The sequence below is a fragment of the Bos javanicus genome, chromosome 2, assembly GCF_032452875.1.
Source record: "Bos javanicus breed banteng chromosome 2, ARS-OSU_banteng_1.0, whole genome shotgun sequence".
Lineage (NCBI taxonomy): Eukaryota > Metazoa > Chordata > Mammalia > Artiodactyla > Bovidae > Bos > Bos javanicus.
Genome location: NC_083869.1, coordinates 129761293 through 129777529, shown reverse-complemented (window position 1 = coordinate 129777529; position 16237 = coordinate 129761293). Strand labels below are relative to the sequence as shown.

Here is a 16237-nt window from a genome sequence, read left to right as displayed (position 1 = left end):
ACTGAATCGACTTGGCACACACTCAGGGAAGGATCACTTCTCATTCTGGTTTGCGCTGGCAAACCAGGGCTCAATATCTTAATCAGTTAATCCAGTATTCTTGGACTTCTCTTGCAGCTCAGCCTGCAATGCGGGAAACCTGGGTTTGATCCCTGGGTTGGGAAGATCCCCTGGAGAAGGGAAAGGCTACTCACTTCAGTATTCTGGCCTGGAGAATTCCATGGACTGTATAGTCCATGGGATCAAAAAGAGTCATACACGCCTGAGCGACTTTCACTTCACTTCACTTTAATCCACTCCAGAGTTCTGCATTTCTGCTGATAAAGACCCTCACCCCCAGGACACCAGCTCCTCTCTGGGAGCTCTTCCCTTGCCCTTTTAGTTCAGTTCAGTCGCTCAATCGTGTCCAATTCTTTGCGGATCCCACAGAGTGCAGCACCCCAGGCCTCCCTGTCCATCACCAACTCCTGGAGTTAACTCAAAACTCATGCCCATTGAATCGGTGATGCCATCCAACCATCTCATCCTCTGTCGTCCCCTTCTCCTCCAACCTTCAATCTTTCCCAGAATCAGGGTCTTTTCCAATGACTCAGTTCTTCGAATCAGGTGACCAAAGTATTGGAGTTTCAGCTTCAGCATCAGTTCTTACAATGAATATTCAGAACTGATCTCCTCTAGGATGGACTGGTTGGATCTCCTTGCAGTCCAAGGGACTCTCAAGAGTCTTCTCCAACACCACAGATCAAAAGCATCAATTCTTCGGCGCTCAGCTTTCTTTATAGTCCAGCTCTCACATCCATACATGACTACTGGAAAAACCGTAGCCTTGACTAGACGGAACTTGGTTGACAAAATAATGTCTCTGCTTTTAATATGCTGTCTAGGTTGGTCATAAATTTCCTCCAAGGAGCAAGCATCTTTTAATTTCATGGCTGCAATCACCATCTGCAGTGATTTGGGAGCCCAAAAAACCAAAGTCAGCCACTCTTTCCACTGTTTCTCCATTTATTTGCCATGAAGTGATGGGACCCGATGCCATGATCTTTGATTTCTGAATGTTGAGTTTTAAGCCAAGTTTTTCACTCTCCTCTTTCACTTTCATCAAGAGGCTTTTTAGTTCCTCTTCACTTTCTGCCACAAGGGTGGTGTCGTCTGCATATCTGAGGTTAATGATATTTCTTCTAGCAATCTTGATTCCAGCTTGTGCTTCCTCCAGCCCAGCATTTCTCATGATATACTCTGCATAGAAGTTAAATGATCAGGGTGACAATATACAGCCTTGACGTACTCCTTTTCCTATTTGGAACCAGTCTGTTGTTCCATATCCAGTTTTAACTATTGTTTCCTAACCTGCATACATATTTGTCCAGAGTTCTGTTCCCTTGCCCTTTGCCCCAGCCTTAAAGCAGTTTCTCCACCCAGACCAGGCCACCTCTACCAAATTTAGCCAGACCAGAATCCACATCATGTCATATGGCAAAATGACCACATGGTGGCAGCAGATGACCACCTGTAAACTCTTCCAGCCCAACCTGGGTGCCCCGCATCTCTCTAGGCATTTGTCCACCGGCTTCCCATCCATGAACCAAGATAATCTCCACAACAACCCGGGGCATTCATCCTCTTTATAGATGAGAGATCATATTAGTCCTTTGCTTAAATAACTTTTCATGGCTGCCCACTGCTCTCTGGAAAAATAAAAATTCTCAACCTGCAGTCTAAAAACCTGCCCAGTGGACCCTTGCACTAGACTGCTGGGGGCTCAGATCCCAGCTCCACCACTTATCATTTATGTCACCTTGGTCAGATTTCTTGGCTACTCTTGGATCTCAGTGTACATATCTGTAAAACCAGGTAATGGAATAGAACCTAGTCCTTCGTGGTCCAGGTGAGGATTACATACGACATGCAGACAGCACACGGTTCTGTGCTGCACATAGCACATGCTTGGAAAATGATAACCACTCGTTACCATCAGACGGGGGGCTCCCCTCATGGTCCCTAGGGTCTCTTCTCTCTTTCCTTTTCTCCACTCTCCTTCTCCCCCTTTTTTCTGTTCTTACTCTCTCCTATTCCTTTCCCTTTATTCTAGTAGGGGCAGCATATTAAACAGTATATTAGAAAGTGATAAACGCAGGACTTCTCTGGTGTTCCAGTGGCTCAGACTCCGCACTCCCAATGTAGGGGAGGGGGCCCAGGCTCAATCCCTGGTCAGGGAACTAGATCCCACATGCTGCAACTAAGAGCCAGTGCAGACAAATAAATAATTTTTTTAAAGTGATGCATGCTATGAAAAAGTAAGTAGAACCTAGTAAAAGGGGGTAGATTATAGTATTAAACTGGGCAGTCAGGATGGCCTCCTTGAGAAAGAAACATTTGGCAAGTCACCGAAGGGGAGTAAGGGCCTATTGACAACAGGAAGAGAGGCCATGGCAGAGCCTTAGTAAGAGTGTGCAGAACAGCAAAGAGGCCAGTGGCTGAGCAGGTTAAGTGAGGCACAGAGTAGAGGCGAGGTCAGAAAGATAGAGGAGGGCGAGGTTATAGGGAACCTCACAGGCCGAGGGAGGGACTGTGATTCTCACTCTGAGTGAGATGGGAGTCATTGCAGAGTTTGGAGCAGAAGGGCGTGACCTGACACTTTTTTCAAAAGCATTTATTTTCGGTTACGCTGAGTCTTTGTTGTGTAGTTGCGTAGATCGGGCACTCCTCTTTGCTGTGGGGCACGGGCTTCAGCAGCTGCGGCACACAGGCTCGGAAACTGCAGCTCACAGGCTCTAGAGCGTGGGCTCAGTAACTGCGGCACACCAGCCTAGTTGCCCGCAGTGTCTGGGATCTTCCTGGACCAGGGGTCGTGCCTGTGTCCCCTGCATTGGGAGGTGGATTATTATCCACTGTGCCATCAGGGAATTCCAACCTGACACAATTTTAAGGAAGCAAGTATTCCGGCTTCTGTGTTGAGAGAGGACTAGAGGGGAAGGGCAGGGGCAGGAAGACCGGGGTCTCATTCAGGTCAGAGATGGTGGTGGCATGGAGCTGCAGGGGAGGCGGTGAGAATAGAGACTCTGGATATGCTTGGAAAATGAAAGTGAAAGTCACTCAGTCATGTCCGACTCTTTGCGACCCCGTGGACTATACAGTCCACGGAATTCTCTAGGTCAGAATACTGGAGTGGGTAGGCTTTCCCTTCTCCAGGGGATCTTCCCAACCCAGGGATCAAACCCAGGTCTCTCGCATTGCAGGCAGATTCTTTACCAGCTGAGCCACCAAGCCTGAGAAAACTGGAGTGGGTAACCTATCTCCAACGGACCTTCCCAACCCAGGAGTTGAACCGCTTGGAAGGTAGAGCCAATAGCACTCGCTGATGAATTAGAGCTGGATGTGAGAGAAGGAGAGAGGAGTCAGGACCAGCTCCAAACTTTTCAGCCTGAGTAACTGGAAGCGGAGGGCTGACTTTTACGATGAGATGGGGAAGCCCGCACATGGTAGAGCGTTTAAGAGGAGGCAGAGTTCAGGATGGACTCTGGATTTTGAGATGTCCGAGTGAAGGTGTAGAAGCAGGCAGTTCAACATTAGAGTCTGGGACTTAGAGGTCTGTATCAAAGATACAGTTTAGAAAGTCACTGACATGTACCAGGAGATGATATTTATTTATTTGGCTGCAACGGGTCTTAGTTGCGGTGTACGAGATCTAGTTCCCTGACCAGGGATTGAACCCGGGCTCCCTGCATTGGGGGCGTGGAGTCTTAGCCACTAGCCCACAGAGAAGTCCCAGTAAAATGATATTTAAAACCACGAAGAGAGTGAGAAGGAGTAAAGAAACGATCTGAAGACTGAGCCCCAAGGTCCAGGAGATGTAAGTAGTGAAGGTGAAGTCACACAGCACAGATGCAAATCCGGCTTTACTGGGGAAACTTGGAGGCATTGGGTCATCAGTCCAACCTCTTGTCTTTGTGGAGAGAGACATGGGGGACGAGATATAGCTGGAAACCTCCTAGAGTGTGCTGCGGGAGATGGACCCTTCACCCCCATCCCCTACTCTACATTATTTTTGGCAAATGAAAGATTAGTCTTGCAAGTAAAAAAAACATGATCTGAGCTCAGACCCCAGGGGAATTGTTTGCGGTGCTGAGGGTAGGAGCCGCCCGTGGGAAGTAGAGACTGTGTGGAATCATTTCTGCTTTGGGAAGGGAGGCCCCTCTGGAGCCCATCTGCTGCTAGAAACTTGGAGTGTGCCACTAGGGTCTTCTAGTACAGTCCAAATTGTTTTTCCAAGGCCCATCCTCTGGCCTAGGGGCTCATGAAACATAAGCCTACCAAATGGGAGTAGAAATCAATAAGTATAGGGACTTCGATGATGGACCAGTAGCTAAGAGTTTGCTCTCCCAGTGCAGGGAGTCCAGGCTCAATCCCCGGTCAGGGAACTAGATCCCACATGCCATAAATGAGAGTGTCCATGTTGCAATTCAAGCTGAAACTGAAGATTCTGGTTGCCGTAACTGGGACCCAGTGCAGCCAAACACATAAATAAATATTACCAAAAAAAAAAAAAAACAAGAGTAGATTCAACTGAGCTGATAAGTCACTTCCAAACAGGCAATGATGGATTAATGCTGGAGGGAGGCCTGGAGCAGTAATCGTGCAAAGCCCATCACAGAGGCCTGAGCCATCTGGCCATGGAGTCCATGCCAAGTCTAGAGAGAAAGCCCCAGGTTCAGATGGAGAAGTAGCCTGGGGACATTGGGCTTGCTGCCACAGTCACTGCGTGGGCTTCTTGACTTGGCTCAAAGTGTTAACCCAGAAACAGCAGATGTTGGCCAGTGTGGTTACTCCCCTAGCTGGCCAGCAAATCGTCCAAAGCTGTGTGGTTAGATCCTGAGCTATGGAGTGATGATAACCTTGACAGTGAGAGCCCTGGCTGTCCCCAGGGTGATTTTCTTCCAGAGAGGTTGTGGATCACTGGGCTCCAAAATCACTGCAGATGGTGACTGCAGCCATGAAATTAAAAGACGCTTACTCCTTGGAAGGAAAGTTATGATCAACCTAGATAGCATATTCAAAGGCAGAGACGTTACTTTGCCAACAAAGGTCCATCTAGTCAAGGCTATGGTTTTTCCAGTGGTCATGTATGGTTGTGAGAGTTGGACTGTGAAGAAGGTTGAGCGCTGAAGAATTGATGCTTTTGAACTGTGGTGTTGGAGAAGACTCTTGAGAGTCCCTTGGACTGCAAGGAGATCCAACCAGTCCATTCTGAAGATCAGCCCTGGGATTTCTTTGGATGGAATGATGCTGAAGCTGAAACTCCAGTACTTTGGCCACCTCATGCGAAGAATTGACTCACTGGAAAAGACTGATGCTGGGAGGGATTGGGGGCAGGAGGAGAAGGGGACGGCAGAGGATGAGATGGCTGGATGGCATCACTGACTCGATGGACGTGAGTCTGAGTGAACTCCTTGAGTTTGTGATGGACAGGGAGGCCTGGCGTGCTGCCATTCATGGGGTTGCAAAGAGTCGGACACGACTGAACTGAACTGATGGGAGGGAAACCTGCATAAAATGGTGAAAGCCATGTACTTAATACCCGGGAACATGCTGTGTCAGTGGCACTGAGGTTGGTGCTGGAAAATGTTGCCTTGCCCACCAGTCTTGTGTGATCATGAAAGTTTGTATGCAGGTGCCATTAGGTCCAAGGAGAAAGCAAGGAAGGACCGATATCCAGAATGCAGGACAGTTTAGGGGTTACAAAGGGCACCACGGCTCAATATTCTTCTGGCAGGCCTCAGCATCATCCATGGGGGACTTCCCTGGTGGCCCAGTGGCTAAGTCTCCGAGCTCCCAATGCAGGGGGCCTGGGTTTGATCCCTGGTCAGGAAACTAGATCCCACATGCCTCAGCTAAAGATCCTGCATGCTGCAAATACGATCTGGTGCAGCCAAATACTCTTGCCTGGAAAATCCCATGGACGGAGGAGCCTGGTGGGCTGCAGTCCATGGGGTCACTAAGAGTTGGACACGACTGAGTGACTTCACTTTCACTTTTCACTTTCACACATTGGAGAAGGAAATGGCAAGCCACCCCAGTGTTCTTGCCTGGAGAATCCCAGGGATGGGGAAGCCTGGTGGGCTGCCATCTATGGGGTCGCACAGAGTCGGACACAACTGAAGCAACTTACCTGCAGCAGCAGCCAAATAAATAATTTTTAAAAAATCATCCACAAGGAGGATGAGAACATGGTTGTAAAGGCCCCAGGCACAGCAGGTACTAGTAGGCTGTGGGCTGCTGGGAGCAGGGCCCCTTGCCATCGTCAAAGAGTGAGACACCGATAAGGTTCCCCGTAATTGAGCATGGTGAGAGCAGGTAGGAATGGTCTATTACTGTGACAGATTAATGCCCTGGCCCTGGCACGGGCAGCTGATTGAGGCTGTTTAGCATTGTCTGTTCAGGTCTGGAAGAAGAAGAGAGAGGGTATTTAGCCCTCTACCCCGGTCTATTTCCTGAGCTCACTGTGTATATTCTTCCTAGATTTGCCAGAGTTTGTCGTGTGCCTGGGATGAGGTAGTCGATCTGTCCTTTCCCGGAACCTTTACTTCCGTAAGCACCCAGGAGTCGTCACACTTGCCTGACCCATCAGGGGGGTTTGTCCACCTCCTCAGTGCCCTCGGAGGATCTTGAGAGGATGGCTACTGTCATTGCTCCCCAAACCAGCCTTGCCAAGCCTCATTCATACCCCCCACCTGCAGGTAGCAAGTGTGGAAGAGCAAGTGAATTTCGTGTGGACAGCTGGAAGGAGTGCCATCGAGATCATTTTATCAGCAGACTGTATCATAGCAGGGAAGTCCTGCACGTGACTAAGGTACTCATCAGGGTCCTGAGAGTCTCGCTGCTGCCGGCTTGGTGGAAGAGAACAGCCACTCCATACACCTAAACCACGTTCACGGTGGTCAGAACCCAAGACAACCCCTTTGCCATTTGGTCAGATCCGGAGGCCACTGTGCCCCCTGGAGCCACAGGTCAATGTTCCTGGCAAGTAATGCATATTCCCTGAGCACGAGCAACTTCATAAGTCAGACAGATCCTCGATGGGCCCTCCCAGACCTATAATAGTGGCTTCACTGTTATGGCAGGTCCAAGTGTGGATCTAGTGCACCAAAGCGGATGTGATAGCCACACAATCTTTTTTTTTTTTTTTTAACATTTATTTATTTATTTGGCTTTGTTGGATCTTAGTTGCAGCACATGGAATTTTTGTTTCATCATTCAGGATCTTCCTTGTGGCATATGGACTCTACGTGTGTTACCGAAAGAAGTGTGTGGGTCCAGCTGCTCAAAAGCCGATAAATAGGCCAGGCGGGTGGAAAGGAAAGCTTGCCTTATTTCAGATGCCAGCAACTGAGGGGGGAGGGGGGCGGATATCTGTCTAAAGTCTTCCGCCACCCTCCACCACCCTCAACTGCTCCGACACGTAGGGAGTGAGAGCTTTCATAGACAGAGTGAGGGGGAGGGGCTACGTGCAGGAACAGCACAGTCAGCTGACCGTCACCTTCAAACTGGTCATCACTGGTCTGACCAGCCTCATCTTGGTTGCTTTAAGTACAGTCAATCTTCGGTTCCAGGGGCCATTTGTTCCCATTTCTTTGTGGTCAGTTCTCAGAATTATGGCAGCTTATGTCCTGGGTGCAGTCTGGTCATCGTGCAGTTAACTTCTTCACCTGGTGTTTTAGTATCGATAAGACGGCTCACAAGATATGGCTCAGAATAGCATCTACAGCCTTTGAGATAGAACTAAAGGTTCTTGACTATACTTAATGACTACATTATTATTATTATTATTTAGTCTCCTTTGACTGTTTTTCTTTCTTTCCACATTTCTCACTTTTCTGATTAAACTTGTTCTTTGACTAGAGTTTTCCACAGACAAAAGGCAGGCAGAGGACGCGGTGGGAGAGGCAAGGGCCATCGGCTGTTGCTCCGTTTCACGTGCAGCGCATACACTTTGTTGCTCCAAGGCATGTGAGATCTTGATTCCCAGACCAGGGATAGAACCTGCATCCCCTGGATAAAAGTCGGATTCTCAGTCACTGAACCACCAGGGAAGTCCCCATGGCCACAGAGTCTTTTAATCAGCATTTTCATTCCAGATGCTCTCTTTAAGATGCAGAGCCTTACTGTAGGTTCATTCATATGGTAATATTAGATTGAGTTTATTGTTGCATTGTTGAATCGATCTCCACAACAAGGGTTACCATATGGACATTCTCCTAATGGTCCAGTTCTGGGTGGCTCAAAGACTTGGCCCTACAGCAAAACCATTAGCAATGGGCCATGAAGCTGTGTAAAATGGACTATTCACAAAGACGTGAACAGGCCATAGAGAACCTACGAGGGGGTGCCTTACCCCTGGGCTGGTACCTACGAGGCAGTGCAGTACCCCTGGGCGGTAACTAGGGGGCACTATTGCCCTTGGACTGGAAGGGAATGGGAAAAAGGTCTTGAGAGAGCCTCCTCTGTGATTACCCAGCCAGCCCTAAACCAGCCCAAGGCAACCCCACATGAGGCAATAAGCACCCCAACCCCCTCCTTCCCTCGCATCCTCTGCAGGCTTCCCTCTCGGCCGAACTCAACTGGAAGACAAGGAGCAAAGGAACCTGACGATGCAGGCTGGCTCCCTGGCAGAAAAGGCAGCAGGATGGAGAGTGGGCCTGCAGGGGCAAGTGGGAGATGCCGACACACAGGGAGGGTGTGATTTTAGATCGGGTGGCCTAGTCCTCACGAGGAAGGGGTCATTTGAGCAAAGACCTGTGATAATGTATCTAATCCTCACAACAATTGATGAGGCCGTCTCACAGCCAAGGAAACTGAAGTACAGCACTTAACTTACTCGTCGTCTGGAATCACACAGCGAAGAGTTGCTCGAGTTGGGATCTGACACCAGGGAGTTTAGCTCCAGGGATCCTGCTCTTAAACAAAACAGCATATAGGAAAGTCATCACAAAATGAAAAGGGCAAAGAAAATGTCAGGACATGCACGGCTGTGATCAACAGTCATACTTGTTATATATTGAGCGCTGACTGTATGCTAGCCACGGTGTTAGGTGCTATGGGTGGGTATACAAGATATACAAGTACTGTGCTTGCCTTCAAAGAGTCCATAATCCAGTTGAAGAGTGCTGGGGAAGTACAGCCATCTGTATGAGCAGGTTGTGATCCATTCTATGGTAGTGATCTCATCAAGAAAATTAGAGATACCAAGGGAACATTTCATGCAAAGATGGGCTCAATAAAGGACAGAAATGGTAGGGACCTAACAGAAGCAGAAGATATTAAGAAGAGGTGGCAAGAATACACAGAAGAACTGTACAGAAAAGATCTTCATGACCCAGATGATCACAATGGAGTGATCACTCAACCTAGAACCAGACATCCTGGAATCTGAAGTCAAGTGAGCCTTAGGAAGCATCACTATGAACAAAGCTAGTGGAGGTGATGGAATTCCAGTTGAGCTATTTCAAATCCTAAAAGGTGATGCTGTGAAAGTGCTGCACTCAATATGCCAGCAAATTTGGAAAACTCAGCAGTGGTCACAGGACTGGAAAAGATCAGTTTTCATTCCAATCCCAAAGAAAGGAAATGCACAGAATGCTCAAACTACCTCACAATTGCACTCATCTCACACGCTAGTAAAGTAATGCTCAAAATCCTCCAAGCCAGGCTTCAGCAGTACGTGAACCATGAAATTCCAGATGTTCAAGCTGGTTTAGAAAAGGCAGAGGAACCAGAGATCAAATTGCCAACATCCACTGGATCATCAAAAAAGCAAGAGAGTTTCAGAAAAACATTTACTTCTGCTTTATTGACTATGCCAAAGCCTTTGACTGTGTGGATCACAATCAACTGTGGACAATTCTGAAAGAGATGGGAATACCAGACCACCTGCTCTGCCTCTTGAGAAATCTGAATGCAAGTCAGGAAGCAACAGTTAGAACTGGACATGGAACAACAGACTGGTTCCAAATAGGAAAAGGAGTACGTCAAGACTGTATATTGTCACCCTGCTTATTTAACTTATATGCAGAGTACATCATGAGAAACGCTGGGCTGGAAGAAGCACAAGCTGAAATCAAGATTGCCGGGAGAAATATCAATAACCTCAGATATGCAGATGACACCACCCTTATGGCAGCAAATGAAGAACTAAAGAGCCTCTTGATAAAAGTGAAAGAGGAGAGTGAAAAAGTTGGCTTAAAGCTCAACATTCAGAAAACTAAGACCATGGCATCCGGTCCCATCGCTTCATGGCAAATAGATGGAGAAACAGTGTCAGACTGTATTTTTCTGGGCTCCAAAAATCACTACAGATGGTGATTGCAGCCATGAAATTAAAAGACGCTTACTCCTTGGAAGGAAAGTTATGACCAACCTAGACAGCATATTAAACAGCAGAGACATTACTTTGCCAATAAAGGTCCATCTAGTCAATGCTATGGTTTTTCCAGTAGTCATGTATGGATGTGAGAGTTGGACTATAAAGAAAGCTGAGTGCCGAAGAATTGATGCTTTTGAACTGTGGTGTTGGAGAAGACTCTTGAGAGTTCCTTGGACTGCAAGGAGATCCAACCAGTCCACCCTAAAGGAGATCAGTCCTGAGTGTTCATTGGAAGGACTGATGTTGAAGCTGAAATTCCAATACTTTGGCTACCTCATTCGAAGAACTGACTCATTTGAAAAGACCTGATGCTGGAAAAGACTGGAGGCAGGAGGAGAAGGGGATGACAGAAGATGAGATGGTTGGATGGCATCACTGACTCAATGGACATGAGTTCGGGTAAACTCTGGGATTTGGTGATGGACAGGAAGGCCTGGCATGCTGCAGTCCATGGGGTCGCAAAGAGTCGGACATGACTGAGTGACTGAACTGAACTGAACTGAATGGTAGCATTACAGATAAAATGCTGTAAGAGAGGCTTCCCTGGTGGCTCAGTGGTAAAGAATCCACCTGCCAATGTAGGTGACGCAGGTTCAATTCCTGGCCCGGGAGGATCCCACATGATGCAGAGCAACTGGGCCTGTGTGCCACAACTCCTGAGCAGCAACTACTGAGCCCATGACCCACAGCTACTAAAGCCTGTGCCCCTAGAGCCTGTGCTCTGCAACAAAAGAAGCCTCCACGATGAGAAGCCTGCCCACCGCTGCTCCCGCTTGCCGCAACTAGAGAAAGCAAAGAAGACCCAGCACAGCCGAAAATAATGTTTTAAGAATTTTTTTTAATTGCCATAAGAAGACTAAGGAAAGAGATTCATTACAGCTCGGTTGAGGGAAGCTTTCTGCAGGTGGCGACTGTGGAAGAAGCGTAGAATTGTAATAGCAGAAAAGGGAAGATAAGGGATTCCAGGGGAAGAAACCACGTGAGCAAAGATGTGACTGCATTTGGGGGATGGCTGGTCAACCGCAACTGAGGCGAGTACAAGAAACTTTTGGGGAGAGAGATGACTTATTGCATTGATTTATTTTTACCAACAACGTTTTTAATATTTATTTATTTGGCTGTGCCAGGTCTTAGTTGTGACACACAGGATCTTTGATTTTCACTGCAGCATGTGATCTCTTAGTCGTAACAAGTGGGGTCTAGTTTCCTGACCAGGGATTGAACCCGGGTCCCCTGCATTGGGAGCATGGAGTCTTAGCCACTGGAACCACCAGGGAAGTTCCAGAGAGATGATTTTAAGTGAGATACCCACAGGGCATTAAGTCACCCCGGATCCCACAGCAAGGTAGAGACTTCCTTCCTAATTCTCCTTCGTGGAGAACCGTCTCAGCTGAGGGCTGCATATCTTTCAAGCGCTAACACTCACTAAACTCCCTTTTTAACCCAAATTTTACTGATTCAGGCCTTCCAAGTGGACAACTAAGCTCTCTGGATGGAACTTCATAACATTGTTCTCTTTTTATTGTCTTTATTTTGATAGGTTCTATTTCAAGCAAATGGTACTGTTTTTTTAATTTATAGATTATTTATTTGTATTATTATTTCCCTTTACAGGCAAATTTATTAAGGGAAAAACAGTCGATTCAAAGGGACAATATTGAGGTCAACATTCAGGTGGCTTACAGCTCTGGCAAAAATGCAAATGTAGCATACCAGTGATTGATGCTTAGAATACTCTGGTATAGGGAAAAAAGCAGGCAAAAGGGAGAAACTGCGAAAGAAGGCTGGGAAGGGGGTCAGATCGTGGGGGACCTGAACACCGTGGTGAGGAGTTCTGTCAACTGTGGCCAGGCATTGGCCCAAGAAAAGGTAGTGAACGGTCTTAGAGCTGTGCTTGGCAGGGCTGGCTGTGGCCTCTGAGCCCAGCGGGAGGGGTGACTGGAGGCTGGGACCACACTGGGGAGGCGGTTATAAGACTCAAGGTGAACAGGAAGAGAGGGCCCTGGACCAGGGTGAAGGTGGAAAGAGAGGAAGGGCTGGATTTGAGAGCCCCCAGCAGGCGGTGTCATAAGGTGCGATCTGGCTGCCCTGGTGAGTACAGATTTCTTTTCTAGAGGCGACCGATCTCTCTGCCTCCAATTGTCCTGTCCACCGTGATTCACTAAGAAAATTCAGTAGTCTCTGATTGGGCTTTACTGAGGAAAGATAACATCAGAAGAGGCCAGCCCACCGCAGTCTCTGCGGCCTCATTAGGGGGAATTGGAAGTGCAATCAGAGAGGATGGAGAACAGAGACTCCCGCCTCCGCATTCTGTGTTTTCCTCCTGGAAAAGTCCGCCGTCGGCTTGACTGCTTGTGGTGATTCATCCTATTCCATACGATGAACATCTGATTTTCCAAGACCTTCAGCTTCATTTCACTGAACATAAGCCGTTCGAGGATCTTGTCCTGGAGGGCAAAGCAGGCGTGCAACCTCTCCACTTCTTTAGTGTTTAGGCTGTTGCCGTTGGTTTTGGCTTCGCAAGTCCTGGATTGCTCGGCCTCTTCCTAAACTCCCCATGGCCACAAACAGAGGAAAAGTTTGTTAATAAGGGTCATCCTTTCCCATGCCAGGTGAGTTACAAACATGATCTTGGTCAATTTCATGACCAGCATCTAAGGACCTGCCTCTTTGCCTCCTCTCGTGAGTGAGAGAACGGAGGGAGGAAATGGCCCTTTCTCAGCATCACCCAGCCTGCATGAGAGTCCCCAAACTCCCAGGACCTAGGGCTGCCTTTGGTTCATAGGAATAAGCGAAATGGGCCGCTAAGCTGTATTCACAGAGGACGTACAATCCTTAACCCAAACATGTCTGTCTCTAGAGCTGTGCTTTTCCCAACATGCCTCTTAAAAAAAAAAAACAAAAAACTTTTTATTTTGTATTGGAGTATAGCCAATTAACAATGTTGTGATAGTTTCACGTGGACAGCAAAGGGACTCAGCCATACATATACACACATCCATTTCCCCTTAAAATCCCCTCCCATCCAGGCTGCCTGAGAAATAAGTGGAGTTCCCTGTGCTATTATTAGTTCCTTGTTGGTTATCCATTTTAAGGATAGCAATGGGTACTCGTCCATCCCAAACTCCAAAACCATCCCTTCCCCGACCCTTCCTCCCCTCAGCCACCTTAAGTTCGTTCTCTTAAGTCCCAGTGTGCCTCTCTGAGAATTTAGTCGGGCCTGGTAAAACCTCCAAGCCTCAGTGTTTCATGTACTGCTCTGATCTCTGTCATCTTTATCTGTCCCACCCCTCTCTGCATGCAGTTGATAAGAATACAATTTTTTTTTTCTTTTAGTATTCAACTACAAATTCCTGGTCTTTAAAACCATTTAAGAATCAAGTACTTCATTAGCAGCTGTTAAGGTATTGACAGAAAAAAAAAAAAAAAGAATCAAGTACTTCAGACATGTAGAAAAAGTAAATATCACAACAAATACCCATGTTCCCATACCAGCTTAAGAAACACAGTATCACAAAGGCGACTGAGGTCCCCTGTGGCGTCTGCGGCAGTGTTCCCTTCCATCCCTGAGCCTCATCTCAACCGTAATCCTGAATCTGGTATTTATTTTTTCCAGGAATTTCTTTACTCCATTTGATACCAGTTCTCAATGGGAGGCTATTCTGCCCTCTCCTGGGAACTACTGGCTACGTCCGGAGAACTTTTTAGCTGTCACAAAAGAGGTGAGGGGTGCTCTTGCCACCTTGTGGGTAGAGGGATACTGACAAAATTCCAGCATTGTGCAAGACAGTCCCCTCTTCAGGGAGAATTATCCAGCCCCAAACATCAGTCATGCAGAGGTTGAGAAATCCTGCCTTAATGTACTTTCACTGTACACAGGCATCCATACCCAAGGCAGGATATTGTTTTGCATGTTTTTTTTAACTTCATATAAAATATGTCATAATCTAGATATATTCCTGCTGTCTTTATTATTCAGTTTGAGTGACGTATCTATGTTACACATGTTTTTAACTTCACCCATTTTAATTTCCCCCCTTTAAAGTAGTTCTTAGAGACTTCCCTGATAGTCCAGTGGCTAAGACTCCATGCTTCCAATGCTGCTGCTGCTGATGCTAAGTCGATTCAGTCGTGTCCGACTCTGTGCGACCCGAGACGGCAGCCCACCAGGCTCCCCCATCCCTGGGATTCTCCAGGCAAGAACACTGGAGTGGATTGCCATTTCCTTCTCCAATGCATCAAAGTGAAAAGTGAAAGTGAAGTCGTTCAGTCGTGTCCGACTCTTAGCGACCCCATGGACTGAAGCCTACCAGGCTCCTCCATCCATGGGATTTTCCAGGCAAGAGTACTGGAGTGGGGTGCCATTGCCTTCTCCGGCTTCCAATGCAGGGGGCCCAAATTCCATCCCTGATCAGGGAACTAGATCCCACATGCTGAAACTAAGAGATCGCATGCCACAACTAAGGATCCCACATGCCAGAACTAAGACCCAGTACAACCAAATAAAATAAAAATAATTTAAAAATACATACAGTAGCTGTTAGCTGTCAAAGCCTGTTGTCATTAAACATGAAGTAGAGGAGTCTGGGATGGGCCCTAGTTTTCAGTCGAGGCAACTGAAGCTTCATGAAGAAAATGCTTTTGTTCCCCATCACCCAAGAGGGAGCTACAGAGCAAGACTCTTAGACCAGAGTCGGATTTCTCCGTCTTGCCCAATTCTCCTGACACCTTACCTGTCTCCCCACCCCACAATCTAGCTGTGACTCTCCCATCACCCTCAGTGGAAGCTAAGGTCCCTCTCGCTCACCTGCTGGGGCTCTTGAAGAGTACGTTTGAGTTCATGCTTGACCAGCCAGTTGCTAAGCAACAGCAGAAGGAATAGAAAACCAAACAAGGCTGGCTTATAGCTGATCAGCCAAGCCATCAACGCTCCTATGGTGCCTGAGGAAGCAAGTATTCCTTGGAGACTCCAAAAAAGAGACATGAGGTCCCCCAGCATTATGGCTTGAGAGCACCCAGGCCCTGAGGTCCTGCCTCAGTCCCCCCATCAAGGACAGTTGCCCTCCATGACAGGAGTCATGGCTGCTCCCCACTCTGAGTCATAACCGGCCCCTATCCCCAGCTGCCGCATAACAATAATATTAACCCCTCTTATGTCTTAAGTAGCCACAATGTGCCAGACTTTGACAGGCAGTTTACAAGCATCATCTCATGACATCCGCACACCAGCCAAGTGATGGGGGCCTCTCTGATACCTCAGCCATTCAGCCGTACTTCCAGGCCGCCTAGTCGCTGGGGATATAGTGGTGAGCAGCACAGAGCCCCTCCCCTCACAGAGAGTGAGACTGCAAAGAAAAATCATCCAAACCTTGGAAATAAGGCAAAAAGATTTCTGCGGGCTTGTTCGCAGTCATACCAGGATATTGTCTAACTGGCCCACTTGTTGGTCACTTGCTGCTTTATTGGATTTAATATTGATTAGGGTCCTGACTCTTAAAGTCAGATGGAAAAGTTGCTCCAGCAGTTTCACTTGGATATATCCCAAAGAATCGAAACCAGGGTCTGGCAGAGATATTTGTATACCTACGTTCATACCAGTATTACTTATAATAGCTAAAAGGTGGAAGCAACCCCCAAATCCATCAACAGACGAATGGATAAATAAAACTTATTTATGGTATAATAATAAAAAAAGTTGTATATAAATACAGTGGGATTAGATAAAAAGGAAGGAAATTCTGATACATGCTACTACATGGATGAACTTTGAGAACATTATGCTAAGTGAAATCAGCAAAAAGTAAAGGGTGTTTGACT

At 47.3% G+C, this 16237-nt stretch overlaps 1 protein-coding gene across 1 annotated transcript; it reads right to left on the bottom strand.

Moving 5' to 3' along the window:
• Positions 1–11275: 11275 nt before the first annotated feature.
• TEX46 (testis expressed 46) lies at positions 11276–15745 on the bottom strand. The gene is made up of 2 exons (XM_061393742.1): positions 15228–15745; positions 11276–12966 (listed from the first exon to the last, which is right to left on the bottom strand). The coding sequence occupies exons 1-2, from the start codon at positions 15417–15419 to the stop codon at positions 12670–12672; spliced, it is 489 nt and encodes a 162-aa protein (XP_061249726.1). The 5' UTR covers positions 15420–15745; the 3' UTR covers positions 11276–12669.
• Positions 15746–16237: the final 492 nt, after the last annotated feature.

Excerpts from the sequence above, each read along its gene's own strand:
- TEX46 (XM_061393742.1), bottom strand. The coding sequence starts at position 15,419 with ATGCTGGGGGACCTCATGTCTCTTTTTTGGAGTCTCCAAGGAATACTT. Across the intron at positions 12,967-15,227 it reads CTCTTCAAGAGCCCCAGCAG|GAAGAGGCCGAGCAATCCAG; the intron begins GTGAGCGAGAGG and ends TGGGGAGTTTAG.